The sequence below is a fragment of the Corvus hawaiiensis genome, chromosome 4 (assembly GCF_020740725.1).
Source record: "Corvus hawaiiensis isolate bCorHaw1 chromosome 4, bCorHaw1.pri.cur, whole genome shotgun sequence".
NCBI classification, from domain to species: domain Eukaryota; kingdom Metazoa; phylum Chordata; class Aves; order Passeriformes; family Corvidae; genus Corvus; species Corvus hawaiiensis.
The window spans coordinates 76,142,179-76,163,491 of record NC_063216.1 but is presented as its reverse complement, the minus strand read 5'-3'; the positions used below and the strand labels follow the sequence as shown (position 1 = coordinate 76,163,491).

The following is a 21,313-nucleotide window of genomic DNA, read 5'->3' as shown; positions in this document are numbered from 1 at the left end:
AAATGCTAAATTCCTAGATAAATCCCCATCCAAGTCAGAATTCCTAACCACAGCCAGAACTATTGCAAGCCAGCCACCAGCTTGGTTCAGACCTGAGTATTTCAGGGCAGCACCGGGCACACACTGGCCCATGCCAACAGCGGGTATGAATTGGAGTCTTTCACATAAAATTGCATTGCCCCGGGTGTCATTGATGCCACAAAGTGGAAGAAAGAAAATCTGGAGCTTTCCTGAACACCAAACATCCTCCCCTTGGCTTGCCCTGGCAACGGACAGAAGAGGCAGCTCCATGTCATGTGTCTTTGAGATCTCACAGACCAGCCCCAGACAGACTTTGTGGCATAACAACACCTAAAATTTATGGGTCATTCTGTCCGGGGATGTTGCTGCAGAATAAATATCCTGCCCAGGGCTCTGACCTCACACCTCCAAACTCCATCCAATTATCCCCCATGCTAAGTGCCTTTTCTCACTCCCAAACCCCATGGTCGCTTTCTGAAGGATATTCTTTGGAGACAGCTCCGTAAAACCCAACAAATTTACAGCAGCACAATGTTCTTACACTGCATAAACCAGTTCAACTGCAAAATTATGGGTTTTTTTCCCTCCTAGTGCCAACAGACTACAGCAAATATCCACTACAAATAAAGGCATCAAAACACAGAAGACAAATAAAGGGATGTGATGTCCAAGAAATCCCTTCTGATTTTGGGTTTGGACTATTTTTTTCATTTTCTGTACTCTACAGAAAGAGGAGAATGAATGGTGATGATGCTTACAAGTTTAGTATATTGTTTAATACACAACAGAAGAAACACCAACTAAAAAAAAAAAAAAAAGGACTGAAGTTTTGGGGGAGTGTTTTTGGAATCATAAAATGGTTTGGAGTGGAAGGGACCTTAGGGATCTTCTTGTTCCAACCCCCTGTTGTGGGCAGGGACACCTTCCACTAGACCAGGTGGCTCAAAGCCCCATCCCAGCCTAGACCTGAACATTTCCAGGGATGAGGCAGCCAGAGCTTCTCTGGGCAGTGTGTTCCAAATTTTTTCCAACTTTTTTTCCAAAATAAGTGATTTTAAAGAAAAAAGCAAGCCATTACCAGTTTCAGCCTGAGACCCCCAACACAAAAATGCATCTCAGAGGCAAGAGGCAAAGGGATTCTTTGCTGGAAAACTCTGAAAACTCTGGGGGAGGCTGGAGCCACTGTGCTTGAGTTAGTGAGGTACAAATAGCAAAGCTGGACTTGTAAGGTCTAATTTAAGGATTTGGCCATGATTCTCAACAAATCTCACTGCTCACACCCAGATGTTGAGACAATAGTGGAAATCTAACCACTCCCATGACCCAGCACACTCCCAAGTTATCATGGAAATAGCAAACAAGCCTCATTCACCACAACACCAACTTCTGACGCCCCATGAAGCAGAAACATATGTTTTCAAAAAAAAAAAAATCATCAAACTCATTTCACAATATACAGTGCATTCTGCAATTAATCACATTTGTAGTGCCAGCTCTTAATGACTGAATCCCGTTTAATCACTCCGGAGCCTCTCGGCTGTGTGATGTGAGCACCACAAATCAGAACCTAGAGGGCCTGATGAACATTCATCATGCATCCTTCCCGAAATTAATGGTACAGTCGAAGCACAGCCAGGCCCCATGAGGTGCTTAACATCCTATGCACAAAATGTAAATTCATAATCATCATCACAACACCATCAAAGAAATACTCCATCAAGGCTCATTTTGTGCTTGCTAAACATGTGTTTTCTTCACTTGGAAACAGAAAAGGGGCTTGAACTATAAATCCCAGGATCAAAAACATCCCCCGAACTTTGAAGAGTTTAAATCTGAATCTGAGATCAACGTGGAACATTATGCAAGGCAACATCTGAAATGAGAATGACAATGTGCTACAGGACCTGAAACGGGAGCAGCTTTTCCACAGTGCTCTAAACTTCCTTTGAATTATAAAACTTCAGCTTCGCCATCAACCTAGGATATTTTGACAAGAGATGATGATGCTCTGGTGAACCCAAATGCCCTCACTGCTAAATCAGATATTAGTGCAGAGCCATGGTTCATCAAACTGGTTTGTGAGCCCTTAATCTCATCTTCATCATATAATGCTTCAAGGTTTTTTTGGCTTCTTTCTTTCTAAATAAATTTAGATGGTGTACAGGAAGAGGCCTTCCCAACAGATCCACCTGCTGATATCCAGGCTGAAAAGGCCAAGGGCAACAGCAGAATTGCTCAAAGCAAAGCAGGGCTCTATGGAAGAGGTCATTTCAGCAGTCAAAATATTCAGGGTGTAGATGCTTCACGTGGCCAGGGACTCCTCACTGACTTTCCCAGAGTTGTTTGGCACAGGAGAATTGCAGGATTTCCCCTTCTTTAGGTTCTGTACTCAGCGTGGCAGAGCCTCTTCAGTAAAACTGGTACAACACATAGCAGGATGGTTTCCTGAATCTGGCAAGGTTTTCCCTGGATATAATTAATCTTCTACATCAACTCCAGCACTTTAGGAAGTAGCTATATTTTTACACCTAAAAACGCTGACTTTCCCCTCATTTCTTCATTCCCAAGTGGCAGCGTGGGGAAAAAAGCCTTTTTTAGCTACAAACACAGGAGGTGGATGCTCTGCCTCACAACACAAAATAAACCATCAATCAGGATGGCTTTCAGCATGTCCTTAAGCTCGTTTGTGGGTCTGGTTTCTTTTCTCCTTCTGTGACCGAAATCAAATGGAAGTGAGAGCACACACACAGAGACATAGAAACAGATTATTTGGGAATTCACAGCAAAACTTTTCCAATGTCACGCAGAAGGACCAGAACTGACCCAGAATTTGGTATCTGGGTTAGAAGAATTGATTTTTAAGTGTCATCAGGGAAATGCTTTCTAAGAGCATCCCTTAAACCTCCGCACTGTGTTACGAGCCACCTCCATGGGCTCCAGGAGCATATGGTCTGCTTCAGGAATCCAGCCCCTTCCACGGTGACTGGGAGCCCACATTATCATGCATAATGAAGGAAAAATCAAGTGCAAGTCACAGCTGGCTTGGGATCATGCTGGCGCTTGCATCTGCCACTAGCAGCTTCCCAAATTCACTCCATGCCTGTTCCTCACAAATCCGAGGTGCCCCTGGTGCACCTGAAGGAAAGCTCTGCTGAAGACGTGGCACTGGTCACGTTGGGTTTGTCCTTGGCCTAAAAGAGCTCAGAAAATCCTCCCTCAGCTCAGGACTAAAAGACGTAATTTAATCTTCAAACTGACCAAAAAAGGTCCACCGTAGAAAAGTGTACTTCAACTTTGGCATGCTCTGGATCAAATCCCTTGTGCTACTCACCCTTCCCAGTTCCTATCCAATGCACCAAAAAAATCACCTACTTCTCAGATACAAACACCCAAAAGCGTTTCTAACTCAGAATATGAAGGCAATAGGGTTTTTTTTTTTAAGTCTCCACAGATGTCTCCAATAGAGATTAATTAAATCTGACCATGTTTTACCTATTGTATCATTAACTACCTAAGTCTAGTCTTACAGCTGAGGTGGCATTTCCATTCCAGAACTCCTCTGGGGAAAATTACAGGAGACTAGGGAAGGGAAATTAAATGCAATTATCAGAAGTGACTATTTAAAAATTTCTCAAACTAATAATTTTTAAAGAGTATTTTATTAAAAATGCATTCAGCCAGACATTAATTAAATTGACAATTACAAAAAATGAGTGGTCTGCACCCACTGTTAAGCTTTCAGGGTCAATCCTCCCATTTTTCTCTGGTTTCTGGGCTTTTTATCTCCACAGCTTCAGAGCAGATGTCCAAGGACATGATGTGAGTGTGGAAGAACAACTATGCATATTCACTGCTGGTTATTCAGGGTGTGGAGACCTCCAGAGTCACGAGCAAGGTGCACAGGTCAGTGATGTTTGCTTGAATAATGAATAATGACACTGGAGTCTCCTCAATGACAACACACCAAGCCTACAAACAGGGCTGTAATTCTTCTGTTCAATACTGAACAGATTCTCAACTTTTCTGCATTTTTTTTCATATTCACATGATCTGAACCAAGGGGCTGGATGATGTCAAACACTGGCTCAACACAGAGCAACAGGGTTCTAAAACTTACTCTTTTTTTAGGAGCCTCACTGAGGCTGATTATGAAATAATTTCCATCTTGGCACTTCAGTGTCTTGGGAGGAGGATTTTGCTGTTTGATTCAGTGGATGCAAGAAGTTTTCTGCAACAACTGTCGATGGGAGATTTTTTCTGAAATGGTCTCAAAGGTACCATCCAAAAATCCACCCTGTTCCACTTGCTGCTACAGAAGGAGGAAATCTCAGGAACCTGAATCTCTACTCCCAGAAAACTCTGGTGTCTACTCACAGCCTTTTCCTGCAGTATTTCCTTGGAAATGCAGCTTCTCATTCACAGTCTCTACCTCACGCTGCAATTACTTCTTTCCTCCCCATCTCTGTTCCTCCAGCATAACCTGCACTAAACATCAGGCCCAAAACCAATGGTTTGGTCACAGTGGAGGCTGCAGAGTTACCCTGCAGACTGTGACCAGAATCATGAGCAACAGAAGGCAAAGCCATGGGGGCTCAACTGCTCACCTCAAGTGCTCCAAGCATCCTGAACAGAGCCTGAGTGCCACCGAAATGAGTTTTCCTTGCAGGAGGTCAGGAGCTGACACAGAAATTGGTTCTGCCAACGTTTTGGGCTGGATAAGTCAACTGCTGCAGCTCAGCATCATCTGCAAGGAGTTTTGCTGCATCAGTCTTTGCTGAAGTTTAACCCTTTTGCTGTGCAGTGGGCTTGAGCTTTGATCTATAGAGAGAATCTCACACATTGCCTAATAATGCTACAAAAATAAATGAAACTGAGGTCTGTGTGGGTTTGGACAAGCAAAACTCACTCTGTTTCTAATACAACCGCTCTTCCTATACAAAGCCCTGCTCATATGTAGCAGAAACCCCATGGGACCATACTGCATTCAGCCAAGAGGGATGAATTTCAGTTCCCAAAGTTGCCCACTACAAAATCAACTGGTTCCACAAGGGAAAAAAAAAACCAACCAAAAAAACAAACCACAAAAAAACCACAACAACAAACCACCCCGCCCCCCACTTTTGCTCCTCCTCATGGCAAAAGTAGCTAAGAAATGCCCCATTCCATGCAAGGTGTGGGGTTGAGAGGGTCCATAGCTCATGCTGAAGCCTCCCCAAAGTTAATTCTACCCCTCCAGTCACCCTTGCTTTTATCTCCCTACTGTGTCTCATTGGCTTTTCACTTGCTGGTCCAGCTGTGAAAACATCAACTGGCTTCAGTCCTGCTGCTCCCAAGGAAGAATCAGGTCCCCAAGGTTTTTTTGGAAATTATTGCAAAAGACATGGAACACAGAGCTAACACATACCCTGATTTCCTCCTGGCTATTTGTCATGACAGCCAAGCATAAAGAAACTTCACTAGCACACCCAAGCCCCAACCTTGCCAAGAGCCTGAGCTTGAGGAGAATTTCAATCTCCCTGCATAAACCTCTGACATCCAGTGCAGAAGCATCCAAGCCTCGCTGGCCATATGGGGCCAGACTCCAGAGCAGTTTGGGTCAGTTCTAGTCCTTCAAGCAGCAGCAAACTGAGTGCTGAAGGCTTCCAAAACCCAGAAAAATTCTTCTTGCTTACAATCAGAAATGACCAACACGCTCAAGTGATTTTCCTGCTGGATAACGACCTCAGCTGGAGTCCTGTAACACCCCCAGCTGTGATGGTATAGGATGGATGGCTCCTCGGGCTTTAGGAAAAGGAAAAAGTCAGGACTGTACTCTCTGCCTTGAAAACCCAGATGCAGCATATGGGCAGGATGAAATGAATCATTCTCTGATATTCAAGCATCTTCCAAACAGCGGAACAGGTATCAGGAGAAAACAAACAGAACCGAGTACAGTGCTGTGTACAGAAATGAACTAATATCAAGCTTGACTGAAAAAGTTGATTAAATTAGTTTAATTTAAAAGCCCAAACAAACCCTGAAGGAGGTTCTTTGTTTATTGCTTTTTACCAACAGCACACGTTACAGAAGAAGCACCATGTGGGCATGAAATATTCATTCATTAAATCTTTCATAAAGCTCCACACTATTGGTTTCACTCAGGATATATTTATAACTTGTCAAAGTCCCCGAAAATCACTGCTTTTCTCTCCCCCCCTCCAGACTGTTTATAAAAGGATTAGGCTTTCAGTTTTCATTGCAATATCCCTGATCCTCAGCTCTGCTGTTGCTTGTACACAAGGTGCTGCTTCTTTAATCATAACAGGATTCATCGTTCAGCCTTTCCTGCACCGCCCAAAAGGGACCCTTTATGATGCTACAAACCATCCAGCTGCTGTGGGAATGGCAACATCCCTCATTTGTGGAGGAAGGCAGCAGCATGTGGAGATAAAAGTCAGGACAGAGAGTCCACCCAAGCGAGGGAAAAGCAGGCAGAGAGCGGATTCATTTCAGTAGGGCCGTGTCTGAGTCACTGGCTCTCAAACCTCATCCATTGGAGAACCAATTCTTGAACCCTTCCTTGGCTGCCAGCCAACCTCCAGATTAAACCCATGCTCCGAGCTGGGTTAATAACACACTAGAGTAAACAGTGCTGCATTATCCCCAGTGTTAGCTGTAAAACTAAATAATATTCTTTTACAAGGTTTGCTGACTACATGGCTCAGTCCAGTACAGGAACAAGGACAGGCTGTAGTTATAGGTGAAAAGTATTTTCCACCCATAAATCTGAAAAAATCCAGGATTTGCGTTAGGGGACAACTGCATCAGTGAAACTGTCAACCCTCTAAGGACTTGCATTGATACCTAATCTAGGTGTAGGCACAATCTGATTTTTCCAAATTACCCTTAGAAATACTCTGCTCTGTGGAAGATGTCCCTGCCCATGGCAGGGAGTGGAATGAGATGATCAGTAAGATCCCTTCAAACCCAACCATTCTTGGATTCTATGATTAAAAAAGCACCCGAACACAGATGCTGAAGAGGCACTTTAGGAGCACTGCAGGGTCCTGAGCAGTTTTGGTTGCCCACAGGCACTGCACACATCCCTGCCTCGCTGGACCACAGGCTGTCTGGTCCGGCCTGCTCCTCTTTCCCTTCCTCCATTTGTTTGTGAGCATAAATAAATATAAATACAGCATAAGCAGTTGTCCCTGGAAACTAGGATTGCAGGGCATATTTCTGCTGAAACGGCTTCTTACTGGAAAATTAGGTTTTGATTAAAGTGCGTTTCTTTTCTTGCTTTTAATAAACAGAGCCTACTTCATGTGCAAGCTCTGGGCTTTCTTTTTTTCCACTGGAAAAGTAAACAATCTTGCACGGTTTCAATTTTTCAAATGCCTGATCCCCAGCAAGGGCTGGGTTCCCCAGGCACAAGCGCATCTCGGGGCATCAAGGAGAAGAATGTCAAGATGAACGCACAAGGAGAGGCCAAAACCTCCTGAGACAAAGTCTAACCCAGGCAAAAGGGCAAGGAGGGACCAGCACCCACTTCTGGGGTGCTGAGTCTGCAGCAACTCAAGACAGTTTTTTGGATGTTTAATCCCAAAAACAGCCATCTTGATGTTTTTGAGGGGAAAAACGCTGACTTTTTCCCAAAGGAAAATATTGGTGAATACAAAGCAGTGGCTTTGAATTTACAGTTTTGTGAAGGGGAAAAAGGAACTTTTCTAAGCCATTTCCACCAGATACTCAAGAGAAGCACAAAGAGTGACCCCAGATGATGAGAGTTGGCCTCGGGGAAAACTTTCCCCTTAGCAGAGAGCCAAGAGTGCCCAAAGGCCACGTACCTGAGCCACAGGGCCACTGCAGAGCCAAGGCTGGGAATCTTGTGGTAGCTGTGCTCCTAAGCACCACCTCTACAGCACTCCCAAAAACCTTTAAACAAAAAGACCTGTGTTTAACCAAACATTGTTTTTTCCCCTCAATTTCCTCCATCACTCACAGCGGTCACAGCCAGAGCCAGAGCAGTGCACACCTCGTGTTTCCCACTCAGGAAGTGTTTTTTTTGTCTGAGTTTCACAACTGAAACATCAGGATAAATCATTTACTCCCCACTCCACCTAATAAACCAGCGAGCATCTCATCCCTGCAAGGTTCTCTGCAGTTATGCCTCTAGACCTGAAAAATAGTATTAGAAGGAAAATCAAAACAGAAAATGTTGACCTCAAGCCCAGCAAACCTGGAGATGATCAAAACCCTCTGCATTTGATGAAGCCTATGCCTCAAACTTCTTGCAAAGCCTGACCCACTGGCCAGGCTGTGCCACATTTACACAGTAGCTCAACAATTAATCACATTCCCAAAAGACACGTGGGGGCCTGTTACGCTCAGTTTACCCCAAAAGGGCCTCACTTAGCAATATTAAGTCTTTTGAAAGTAACTAAAGCCAGCAGCACATGCAAAAGATTTGCAGTTTCACACAATAGTGAAAAGACCGTTTTCCCTATCAAGACAACATTACCCTGATGCCACACGAGCCACGGGCTAACTCTTGAATTTTCACATCCCAGACTGAGGAATCTGAGTCACGCCAAGGAAGGGAAGGAAAAACTACTGAAGGTGCTGTAATGAAAGTATGTTTTCCTCAGGAGCAAGTCTGCAAGGGGCTACAAGAGGCTGGGGGAAAATGCCAAGCCATGACATGCTCCAGTGACTTCCAGCTCCTGGAAACTCCTAAGATACACCAGAGTCAACTGACTTGACTCCTACCACAGCGAATTTCAGCCAAAGCCAGCATTTTTACCTCCTCTTCTCCCCTTTGCCGTCATCAGGAGAGCTAAGAAAAAAAAAAGCTATTTTTTTATATGCTCGTTAAGTATAATCTGCTAAATGTTCTATGCCAATGCATAAAGCTACCTACTATGCTAATAGAATATTTAATTGACATTTATTTGCTGACTAGTTATTTATGCTAACGTCACCCCTGCATAATTAATAGTCTGCTAAAGTCGACTTGAAAAGCACACATAAAACACTGTACTAGGAGTCATTTGCAGCATTTAAAATAAAGAAATCCTGCCATCTATTTACATTAGGTTAGTCTAAGCTCAGATTTGATGGAATAACAGGATAAAGACTGGGCAGAGATTTTAAAAAACAGCCCTGGATACTGCTTTAAAAACATCCACAGTCTTTGACAGTGCAACCTGCCAAAGAAGATTTCCGAGTTTCATTTTACTTGGCTTGAGGGCCCAGTTCTTAGCTGATGTAAAACAGCGTAAGCTCAGTGAATGCCTACTTATTTTCTCCAGCCTCAAGCTCTTAGGAAGTAATATTTCAGGTGAAAGAGCTAAACTGGGGCCAGATCTGCTCTCCGTACCAGTAAAAAAGCAAAAGGAGAAGTCCACCCTGCCCATCTGATCCCTCCACCTGCACTGTAATTACAGACTTGCAGGCACACACAGTTTAATTTTTACTTCCTCTGGGATGAGATTACCAGGGAAAAGCTGCCTTCATTAAAAAAAAAAATATCCATGACTGTATTTTCTGAAAGAGAAGTTTTGAACACCCTCATCCATTGTCAGAAACATTATCTTTGATCTCTGTGTCCCCCTGTTATGAAGCCTATGGACAAGCTTTGCAGTCACAAGGGAGCTCCAATAAAGATGCTGAAAGCCAAAGGCATGGGTCACATCACCACCACCCTGAGCTTTGACCCTCAAAAAAGCCTTCTGTGTGCCTTGGGGGAACACCAAATCCACACCTGCAACACAGCAGACCATCTTCTGGCCATTCAGAATCCATTCAGAGTCATCATGCTGTAAATTTTGACAAGGCCAACCAGATCCATTTCTCCCCTCCTTTACACCAGTGACCCCAAAGAGCAGGATTTTGCTCTGTGATAAATTCAGATGATAATATATAAAACCAATCAAACAAAAAAAAGCAGTAAGTTGTCACTTGAAGACAACTCAATTTGCCATGACACAAGTTTTAGCTCCCTTTTCAACCATATCTTGCCCAGAATCTGACCCAGCACTTAGAACCACAGTGAAATTTCCCTCCTTTGGCCCAGATCTGGTATAGGAGCTAATCTCACCTGAGAGCCACACGAAAACCTGTCTCAAATAGTGACCAAATAATGGTGTTTGCCTTCACAGAAAGCCTGGGCAGCCAAAATGCTTTAAGTCTACCCCTCTTAATGGTGTATTTGATTGGTTCAACTTTATAAAGCTCAACACCATGAAAGAGGTTATTTCACCCCAGGATCAGACTTCAGAACTTTAATCCCCCTTGTATTGATGCAACAGGAAAGTAAAAGCTGCTTTCCTACACAGAATCACAGAGTGATTGATCACCTTGGTCACCAAGCCCAGGTAGGCCCAGCGTTCAGAGGTTTTTCCATCCGCACCAGTCCACTGCAAAATCGAAGTATAGACCTGGTTCTCTCCCTGCTGTGTTTCTTTCCATCTCCAGCCTCCCAGTCTGCATGGCAAGCAGACTCCAGCTCACAGATCTGCACACAGAAATGCCCTGTTTGAATTTCCATCTGTCAATAACATTAAAGCAAAGCCACTGCTGCAATTACAAGTGTACACAACAATCCTGTCGTCCGGTGTCTTCAGCTCATCTCAGGATGCATTAAAACAGTGCCAGGAGAGACTGGGCTCTGTTGGCTCAGCTGTAAATCTGCAATCTGTACAAAAACCCCCCAGTGTCAATCACAGGACGTCCCTGCTCTTTCACGATGCATAATTTAGCTACTACACTTGTCAGGTTCTCCACGCCGCTCCTGCACCCGATGGCGGATGTGTCCATGAACTCAACTGTCATCAACAGAGGAAAACGGCACATGGAAATGAACAGGCTAAAAGAGGAGAGACACCTCTGCTCCTTTCACTAGTCAGGAAAGTTTAGTTAGGCTTAAATTTTTAATGCTCAACGGGTAAAACATCCCACGGGATCAAGGATGTCGACAAACAACTGCACTTTGCTGAGGAGGAAGACAGTGTTTGAATGAGACAAAGAGGGGATAATTGCTGTCCCTGTTTCCATGCACGCTGATATAATGGGGAAATTTTAACTAAACAATGGAAAATCTACCTTACATCCCACCCTTACAGTGCAGGAAACAAAGCCTCCCACACCATCACTGCCCTGCCACTGCCAGCGGACTCTGAAGCAGGTTGTTCTTCCTCATATGAATTACAATTGCTGAAGGGCCCTGTCAGGAAGGATGAAAATTTCGCACTCAGCTACATCAGGCAGTAGTTACCCACTGCTTACACCACAGTTAATATGCAATAAAGAAGAAATCTCTGTCCCAGGACGTGACATTAGAGCTGAGCAGTGCCAAAGCTACAGACCATAAGGACAGCTTCACACTTGCCTCAGCTAGTTCATGAATAAACATCCAATTCATTCAAATGAGTTCTATATTAACTAATTTAAATAATTTTCATTTTGCTTTGAATGGTAAACAGATCTATTCTGCCAGGATAGTTGAGTTTGCAATTCAAATTACACACCGATTTGTAATGAGAAAAATATAATTAATGGCAAAGCTTGAAGTAACTACAATTTTATTCCTTTGATTTCCTGTGGAGGAGGGGGTTGGAGGGTGAAGCTCACAGGCACACGTGCACTCGCACCATCCTGCCATAAACCAAGACATTTTACTGCCACCTCAGGTATTCCTATCTAGTGACTGCACCAACACGTCAAGGGAGGACAGAACACGACTTGACATTTTACTCACAGGCCACAGGCACCATGATGCAACACACACGTCACCCCATAAATAACGGAGCAGCAGTCAGTAAATTAATCGGCTTCCTCCGATTTGGATCATAAACAACAATTATTTGGCAGCCGCCTCTTAAAAGCTCTGTGTGTGCTGGACTTTAAATCAAGTTCTATCGATCTGCTGAACTGAACCGGCCCATTTTGTTGCATCTCTCTCCCATCTAATGAAATTCTTTGTGCCATCACTCTGCCATTCTTGTCTGGCATCACATTTATGAGAGGAGCACTGATCAGTCCAACCTGACTCGTACAGAGCATTGTCCCAGCGCTGTCATTCTGGCTGTTAAACTAGCCCCTTCTGGCAACTCTGCTTTTTAACCAAAGCCTTCAGCTCCTGATTAAAATCACAGGCTAATGACAGATAACCAGCCCTGGCCATGCTGTTTGCATGCTCTAGCCAACAGATACACTTCTTGTAATTAAGATGTGCAGAAATGATCCCTTCAGAAATGGGTCCATGCAATTTAAAGCTGGTTTTTGTTTCTCCCACAGGTCTGACAACAAAATAAGGTGCAGTGCAATGCTCTAGAGGTTTAAAAAAATCTCCACAGAGTTCACAGAGAAGACCAGGTTCTCTTTTACCAACGCATAGATCCTATGATTCTGTAAGTCCTGAAGGTTCAGATCCTCTTGGGCATTTTAGATGCCTCATTCCAAAATACGAGCCAAGCTTTTAAATGCTTAAATCTCTTTTGAAATAACAAATCACGCATTTAATTTATTCTTTCTGAGAATTATACTATGACATATTCAACAAAGTTTATTCACTGAAAATGGGGGGGGGGGGAACAAAAAAAAAGAACCCAACAGGGCAGTCACCCAAATTTAAGACCCTGGTGTACAGTTACATCACCCACCAGAGGAGAAGGGATGTAGGACACTGCACACTTGCAGTCACTCAAGCAAGGCAATTCCCACAGAGCAGCCACGACCCAAGGGGCAAATTCCAACAAATCCAGGAGAAGCACTTGCCTCTGGTTATAAGGGAATTGTTATTTTCTATTATGACATTCAGGAAGTTCTCTTACCCCCCTGACCCTCACATTTTGAGATTTAGTCTGCAGCACTGTACACCTTTCTGGTAATGCTGACTGTAATCCACATAACAAAACGTAGTTTAAGAGGCCAATAAAATAAAATACCTCACCCCCTCTCACATCAGCTTGATTTACTGGTGCTAAGCCAAGAGATTTCTCAGCTGTATTTATCTTCAAGACTTCTTTTTTTTTCTTTTAAACAATCAATCTTGTGTTTATTCAAGATACACAGACCAGAACAAAAACGTAAGTTTAGCTCAGAGTTGGGCATATGCAAGGCAGGAAATGTCAGCTTTGATTCAAAGACTGTGTCTACAGCTCACTTCAGGGGGAAATCAGGGAACACTTACTCCAGGAGAAATCCCACGTGGCACACAGCTGGCACATGCACTGCTTCCAATGGCCACAGGTAGCAGAAAGGGAAAGAGTAACTTCAGCAGCAGATCCCTTAAATGAGACTTTTCTTAAGTGTATGCACAAGCTGGAGGCTGAATACTCATCTCTTCTTCCCTTAATCCAGAATAAATGGGGTATATGGCAGGAATGCTTAGAAGCAACACTGACAATGTCTCTGCTTGGAGCAATGTAGTAGCAAGGATACACCACAGCTGCTCTGTTGATGTACATAGCCTATATATATATATATATATATATATACACACACACACACACACATATATATATATATATTCTTATACACTGGGGATTAAACTGTATCATGAACAAACTGCTCCACACGGGCCACTCAGGAACCTACAACGCTTCCATTCAGCTTTTGTGCACCTAAGAGCTGCCAATCAGGACATGTCCTAACCAGTAATGACCAAATTCTGCTATCTTTAATCACGTGGATCTGTCACTGGAATTAAAAGCTGCTGGAGTCTGGTGGTGGAAGGTTTTAAACTTTCAGGGCAAAACACTTTGAGTGCAAAGTCAGCTTCTGATTTCAGTTACACCCAAACTGATCTTGCTTATTTTAGTTTGTTCTCACTCTTGAATTTCACTCCTCCTTTCTACCAGAACAGGACGGTTTTCTCCCTGAAGTGAAAATCACAACATTACAGTTCAGCAGCAAGAAGACAGCTCCCTGTGGAAGTGCCTTCTGTTGTTACCAACTAGGGCAAAAATGCCTTTTCTGGAGGCTGACTGGCAAACTGAATCCTGTGGGGACATGACCCTGCCCACATCACCCAACACCAGCTGAAGACCTGGAGTGCCCATCCCAGACCAACCAGAAATCCGGAGATGAACCCACAGCCCAATAGCAGAGCACGACCCTAGAGCAGAAACCAGGCAGAACTCACCATCTGGAGGCATCAGGACCTTGTTGTTCTGCGTGCACCAGCCCACGGGGTGCAGGTCTGCTGTCATCACATCACACCAGAAGTCTGCCCTGCGGTCATCTCCGTAGCCACAGTAACGGAGCAGCAGGAGCTGCCCACAGGTGGTGATGATCGTAGCCACCCAATACGTGTCTGGATTGCTCTTGCTGGCCACTTCTAATTTCATCCCTGGCTGGAAACTGCTTTGAAGGCTGATTTCAACCTTGCAAAATGAGAAAGGCATGGTGTTACCTTTTCTGCTTTGCAGGGAGACCCCACCCCGCCCAGAAATGCTGCCCTGGGATAGGACATGAGCTGACTGTGTCTCAATCCAACCACCTCCTTCTCCATCTGTCTGGGCAGTTCCATTCCTGCTTCACCAGCACATATGCCATCATGCAAGTCCCACAGGTCCCAAAGTGCAGGAGTGGTACCTTCAGGTGTACTACATCCAGGAGAGGACTGGCACCCATCCTCACTCCCTGAATCTCACTAATGCCTGGGATACAGTCAGCATAACTCAAACGAGCTTTCATTTCCCACTGCACAGCTCCATCAGGCAAACCACAGGACACATGCAAGGTAAAAAGGCAGGTATGAAGCACCTCTAGGAGTTAAGCCCAACCACAATAATTAGTCACATAACACTGAAACACCTCTAGAGGCTTGACAAGCATCAAGGGCTGAATGCTGCACCAGACAGACCAAGGAGAGAATTTCCACTGCACCCATCCTCACCAGCTCAAGCCTCAGCCAATTCCCCCTCCCAGCACCCTGGTAATTGAGGTATGACCTGTCACTGAAAGAAGTAAATCATCTGGGTCACTTCCATTTATCTCAGCAGTGGCAGGTCACCTGTAACTTGCTTCAGGACACTGGAGATGCCAGCCCATCTCTTTTGGGACACTGCTGATGAACACCAGGGCCTGCTCCAGCATAACCTATGTCCCAGGGACCAGTGGGATGCCTCTAGCTGTTGTTGATAAGGAAGAGGTGGATGCCAGCTCACTGGACAGGTGCCAGCCTTGTCTTCACAAAACCATCCAAAATGTAACCTGTTACTCCCTAGATGTTTAAGGACAGCTTCTTACAGGTTTGTTTGAACTTTACCTGCTACTGAAACCAGAAGGATTTAAATCTGGGTAAGCCTGTCTCTGACTGACTTCCAATTGAAATGGCAGGTTAAAATTACTCTTTTACTCACAAATATAACATGGTCTACTTGGTCAACGGAGGATTTCACAGACAGGGGGATGCCAAGCTGCTGAGAAAACACTCCTCTGGCAAGTGACCAGCAATCTCTCACTCATCCAACTCCAGCTTCTGACCCAATGGCTGCCCAGCCAAACCCATTTATCATTTGCAGGTGGCAGAATTCCATGCACCTTTCCTTGTGCGGGCATTTCCAGCAGCATCAATGCCCAGAGTCACAGAACAGCTGAAAGAGACCTCTGGAGATGGTCTAAGACTGAAGGTGGTCTGTGACATTCACTGCTTTACTTAGTGCTAAGACAGGATCTTGGTGATGCTCAGGGTCCTCATAAATAATCCAGGGTACAGACTGGCCCACATCCCAGTAAAAACTGGATCTCCTGGCCTCCTCCCAGTACAGACTGGCAGCTGCAGCTCAAAGCACCTGAGCCTGATGACTGCAGAGTGTGATTCATTTGTAGTTTTTCTCCCTGTGCTCACCATAACACCAACATGGTGCTCTGGAGGCAAGGGACTTGTGACTGGAAATCACATCAAGAGTGGAATCAGAGAGATAAGATAATCTTTCTCTGACAACTTTCAGGTTCCTGGCCAGATTTTTGAGGATCAAGTTTCAGATTGTGAAGCACAGTCACCAAGGACTGTCGCCAGCACCAACCTGTCCCACGCTGACATTCCCAGGATTGAGGTGCTGTGAGTCACTGCAGTCAGCAGGATCAGCAGGATGAGCTGGACATCTCCACACAACTGAAGACATCCTTAAGGGCTTCATGAAGCACAAAACTTTCTACTTTGGGCCTGGAGCAGAAATCTGGGACAAGATGCTCTGTCCAGACAGCTGCTGGATGAAGAATAAACTCCATAATAAGCATTGCCCTGTAACTCTCCAGTATAGAGAATTATGGTCCTTCACCCTGCAGTACTCCACTGTTGTTAAAATGAAAGCAAAATAGGGAATGAAGGACTGTGCTGGTAGACAAAAGAGAGGTTTTTCCATCCCTGCAGCTCCTTAGCCCTACAAAATAAGCCACAAAATCACTTGGAGGAAAAAGATGATCTCCAGAGATCATCAAAGATGAGGACCTGATGATCTCCAGAGGTCTCTTCCAATGCTGCTTGTGCTGGATCTGTGCACAAACCTGTCACTACCACAGCTGTCCGTATGCTCCATGTTCACCCAGGAAAAGCACCACCTGCCCAACTCCCTGCTTCCCACACTTCTGAGAAAGCATCTCCAGGCACGAGGCTGAGAGATGGTTTCCTACGAGCCACACTGAACTCTAGAGCTGAGTGACTCTGCCAGTCAGTAAATCAGGCATTAAAAGGACCTTTGGAGAAATAAGAAACTCTTGTGACATCAATCTCTACAGGCTGGCATGGACAACAATGAATATAGAGGGGAAAATAGGTGGAGAAAAAAATGAGTGCATTATAAGCAAAAGGCGAGCAACATAAGCCCTCAAAAATGGAAAATTTGATGGGAAGAGAGAAGATAAGGGAGTGGCACAGACACAGAGCTCCAAGCTATGACTGCAAACACCCCAAGGTGACCTAACACCAGCTTGAGAGCTATTCCCCTTCAGGTTGTCACATGTGTGGAGGGACAGTTTCTCCCCAAAATGGTCAGACTCCACTCCAGTTCTCCAGGGAGCCCCTGAAAACCAGAAGAGGGAACATGTACAACACCCACAAGGCTCAGAGGAAGCACGTACGTGTTTGAAGGAGGTGTGGGGAGCAGCACTGGCTCCTGTTTCCTCCAGGAACTCATCCCAGTTGAAGTCTGTGTCCTCAATGCTGGAGCCCTCATCTGCTCAAAAGCAAAAAAATTTAAAAATTAAAAAAAAAAACAACCAAACGAGAGAAAGAGAAGCAGCCTAAAGCACAGCCAAAGAAGGCAAAAGTTGTGTCAAAGAGTTCAGGGTGAGAATAGCAACCAGTATAAACATCAACAGAAGGGAAAACAGAAAGCTTGCTGTAAGGATCTGTGTTTTGACCAGCTCTTATTATGCTTTCAGCAGACTCTGGGGCTTTAGCAGCCAACACTGACACCAGCGATGACTTTGCTTCCATGGCAGTGGGGGCACAAAAACTGTCATACACTGCAACAGGCACTCGTGCTCTTTTATTTTGCATTTGATGACTCTCTGGCTGCGAGGGAGGTGGCTGCCTGCCCACTGTCACTGAGGTGCAATGTCCTTGTTCCCTCCAAGTGGCTCACCCAGCACCGTCAATTACAGCAGAGCCCCAGTGATAAATCAGAAGATGCTTCTGTTGGCTGAGCAGTGTGTAGACCAAACACCCCAGTCCTTGGGGTGAGGGACACCCATTTTCACTCCTGCCATCCTTTTTCTCTTTCCTCAGCACTGCTCCACCCATAAATCTCAGATAAACCCCCCCTGCCTCCCTCTTCCCCCAAGACTACAGCTGCTTTTCCCCAAACCCCCCAGCACACCTCACTAGACCCCTACAGCCTTCTTGCTCCCTGCTCCCCTTCAGATTTGGGACTCTGCACTCTCTCTTGCCCAGCCACACTGCTGCCCCACACAATCCCTCCCCACAGGAAGGGCTTGACATGACCACTCTTTCTTTTCTTTCTTTATAACCACGCTGAGCAGAGCCAAGGCCCCAAACCATCACAGAAATGCACACAGCAATAATTAAAAATAAATCTTCTTTCACTTACAGAAAATCAGCCAAATCTGATTGCTTTCATTTTGTTCCCAAGCAATCTTGCAAGCCCAGTTTCATCCCCAGAGCAAAAATATTTACAGTCTAGCAATGAGCTCTTTGCAATAAGCATTTATCAGGCAAACTCTCAGAGACCCTTTACCTGCCCAAACATTCATCAGCGTGGTCATGATGTAATTAAAGTGACTCATGACAAACTGAATTAAGAACCCTCCCCAGACAGTTTTATGAAGAAAAAGGCAGGGTTAATTTATTGCAATTATTGCTACAGGTCTCCAGTTTCCAGGACCAGAGAAAATTATGTTGTGCAAGGGGAATCTCTCATTATTAAAAGGGGAAGACTCAGTTTTTATTTGCTGCCTGTGGCACCAGACCCACGTAGGTGAGGGGGGAAAAAGGGCATCAGAAGAGGCTTTTTGAGACAGAGCTGTTGGAGGGTAAAGATCCGTCTGGGAGTTCAAAGCTGAGCTGTCAACACTGTTAAACACTTGCACGCTGCTGCATCAAGTCTAACTCCTTGCCCTAAACTCCAATAATCTGCTTAAATATGGAGATGTAAATCAACATTTACTTCAGTGATAAAGAGGCTACCAGATGACTCTTCAACTCAGCAAGAAATAACCCAACTCCATGATTACAATCCAAAACCAGACAAATTCAACGCATTCAATGCGAATGGGCTTCGTTTTCATTTTTGCAGTCCCTGCAAAAAACCTTGAGGCACAGAAGCTGGCTCTACTTGAGATATCTGACCCAGAATGAGGGCTTTGTTCAACCTTGACTGAATGATAAGCCACAACTTAACCACAAGGTAGGAGCTTGGTGGAAAAATTCTGTATCGTGCAGGCAGGCAATTTAGATGAACAGGGATATTTTTCAGCCTTCATGCCTGCAACCCTGCAGAGTTAATGTTACAGAGAAGAGCTGGGTGCAGAGATTTCAAAGGCTGGGCCTCTAAAACCAAGTATGTTAGTCCATCAGTAGATGGGCACATATGATTATCCATTCCAGGCTTAAAAGTGCTTACCTTTTTACCCTGAGCACAACCAACCCCCATCCCACCAAAAGTCAAAAGCACCTGACATGAAAAGCTAAAAGTGCATCATCCCCTCTGCCTCATTGCTCCCTGCTCCCACACCCATCTGTGTCTGTGGGGTTGGGGATGGGCTGCTCTACAACCCCAAGGGCATCTCCACCTCAGGACATGGACAGGAGATTTGGAACAGGCTGCCCAGGGCAGGGGTGGAGTCGCCAGCCCTGGGGGGATTTAAAAGACACACAAATGTGGCACTTGGGGACACGGTTTAGTGGTGACCTTGGCAGTGCTGGGGGAGTGGTTGGACTCAAAGCTCTTAGAGGTCTTTTCCAACCTAAATAATTCTGTGATTCTATCACTTCCAGGTCAGCCCTGGGCTCTCTTCTGTCCTGCTCACACACTTCCATTTCAGAGCAGGTGCCCTTTCCCTCAGCCCAGGATGCTCTCTGTGTACTCTCAATCTTTATTCCTGTTTTTGCTCTAATCTCCTTTGTGAGCCAAGCCCTCCTTCAGCATGTCTCCTTTTCTCCAGCCTTCCTCAGCAATCTTATGGGAAAGATTCATTCCACAGAGCAGTGGGAGCAGAGGTTTTTAGTCTGTTCAGTGCCTAATCTCCAGCCCTTGCAAGGAGCAATGTCTCCAGGAGTCGAAGTCATCTCCAGAATTTGGCAAAACTTTTCAATAAATATAAATAGGTGCTAGTTATGGATGCATGAAGTCCTGCTGTGCTTCATAACCTTATTAACCCTGACCTACTCTGCCACAGGCCAGCATAGAGATATTTGCTGGCAGGTTCTTTCACATGCTGTCCAGCAAAACTCTCAACAGCACCTGTTCAACAAAATATCACCCAGATCTCTCCTTTCTAAACCCAAATAAAGAGGCTGCAAGGCCAGCAGGTGAGGCAGAGTGAGAGCTGCAGCCTTCCCTCCCTGTCAGCTCATTCCTCTCTGACACATCACCAGCCTGGCTCCTCTACCGTGTTTTATCTGCAGACTTTATCAGGAAATTACTTTTACAAGGTCCGTAAAAATAATGTCAGAGTACTCATTTATCACAGCATCAGTGGTTTATTTTGCTTCATTTCACCACAACGAATTTTGAAGGGACTGTATGTTTTCAAAACGGTTTTTTAATGGACTTTGTTCCCTGCTGGAATTCTGGCAGGAGAGCATCCAGAGCAGGCACAGAGTGGCACTGGGATGAGACAAGCCCGAAGGACCCAACACCACCTACACATGCAACAGGGCTGCACATAAATCTCCTCATCCATCAGAAAAACCCAACAGCTGAGGAGCACAGGACCCCCTGAGAGGTGATAAATCTGGCATTAAACCTATTTTACATATCAGCTCCCTTTCCAATTATTGGTACTTAGGTCCAGAGCTTTTTCTTAATGAAGGAGTCAAGGCTGGCTGGTTTACAATACAGTGATGTATAAACAAGCCCAGGATGGCAAATAAAATCAACAAGTCATTATCTGCGAGCCTCTCAATGGCTTTAAAGTGCTCGTGCATTGACACCATAAAAATGCAACTGTTCCAGCTGTTAACAGCCCCCTGGGATGCTCAGCTGTGGAAAAAAAGGGGATAAAATACCCAAATTCTGTGGCTCCAGAAACACAAGTTTGTTTTTTTTCCCCCAAGCTTCACTGTAGGAGAAAGTATTTAAGGCAAATTGCTTAAATATCCTATTTATAGCAGCTAGATACACATACATGACTTTTTGAGTGAATAGAACACTGAAGTGCTCACAGACGAGGGGTGGGGACAAGGAGACACACAGACACCTGATTAACCACAAATGGCCTCGGAAGAGCCATCAAAATCCTTATCCTCACAGAAATTTAGGCATTGCAGGCCAGTTTCTTCTCATTCCCAAAAAAAGGTCTATGGGTGGCCAATTGAACCTCATCTTAGAGGCTCCCATCTCTGTTCCACAGATTAAAACAGATCCAGGGTGACTGTATCACCCTGGACGTGTCCACGCTGGAAATCCAAGGACCTGGTGTCCAAGGAAACAGGAAAATCACTGAGCTGCTACAAGAAGTGCAGAAACTGAAGGCTGGGTGACCAAATGTCTGTCATGCTGAGGGAGAAGCAGGGAAAAGCTTGGCATCAGAAAGAAAGTAGGTTAGGTCTAGCCAGACTGTACTTTTTCATCATATGACATGGTCTCCTCCTGTTAAGGCTGGATATGGGAAGTTAAAGCAC

At 44.9% G+C, this 21,313-nt stretch overlaps 1 protein-coding gene across 2 annotated transcripts in view; it reads right to left on the bottom strand.

The window, feature by feature from the left end:
* SFMBT2 (Scm like with four mbt domains 2) overlaps positions 1 to 21,313 on the bottom strand; it is a 105,660-nt gene that overhangs the window by 70,504 nt on the left and 13,843 nt on the right. For both annotated transcript variants that reach the window (XM_048300992.1, XM_048300991.1), the window contains exons 3-4: positions 17,089 to 17,183; positions 14,147 to 14,387 (exon numbers count right to left, since the gene is read on the bottom strand). In XM_048300992.1, the coding sequence (XP_048156949.1) occupies positions 14,147 to 14,387; positions 17,089 to 17,183 (336 nt within the window). The remainder of the gene's footprint in view (positions 1 to 14,146; positions 14,388 to 17,088; positions 17,184 to 21,313) is intronic.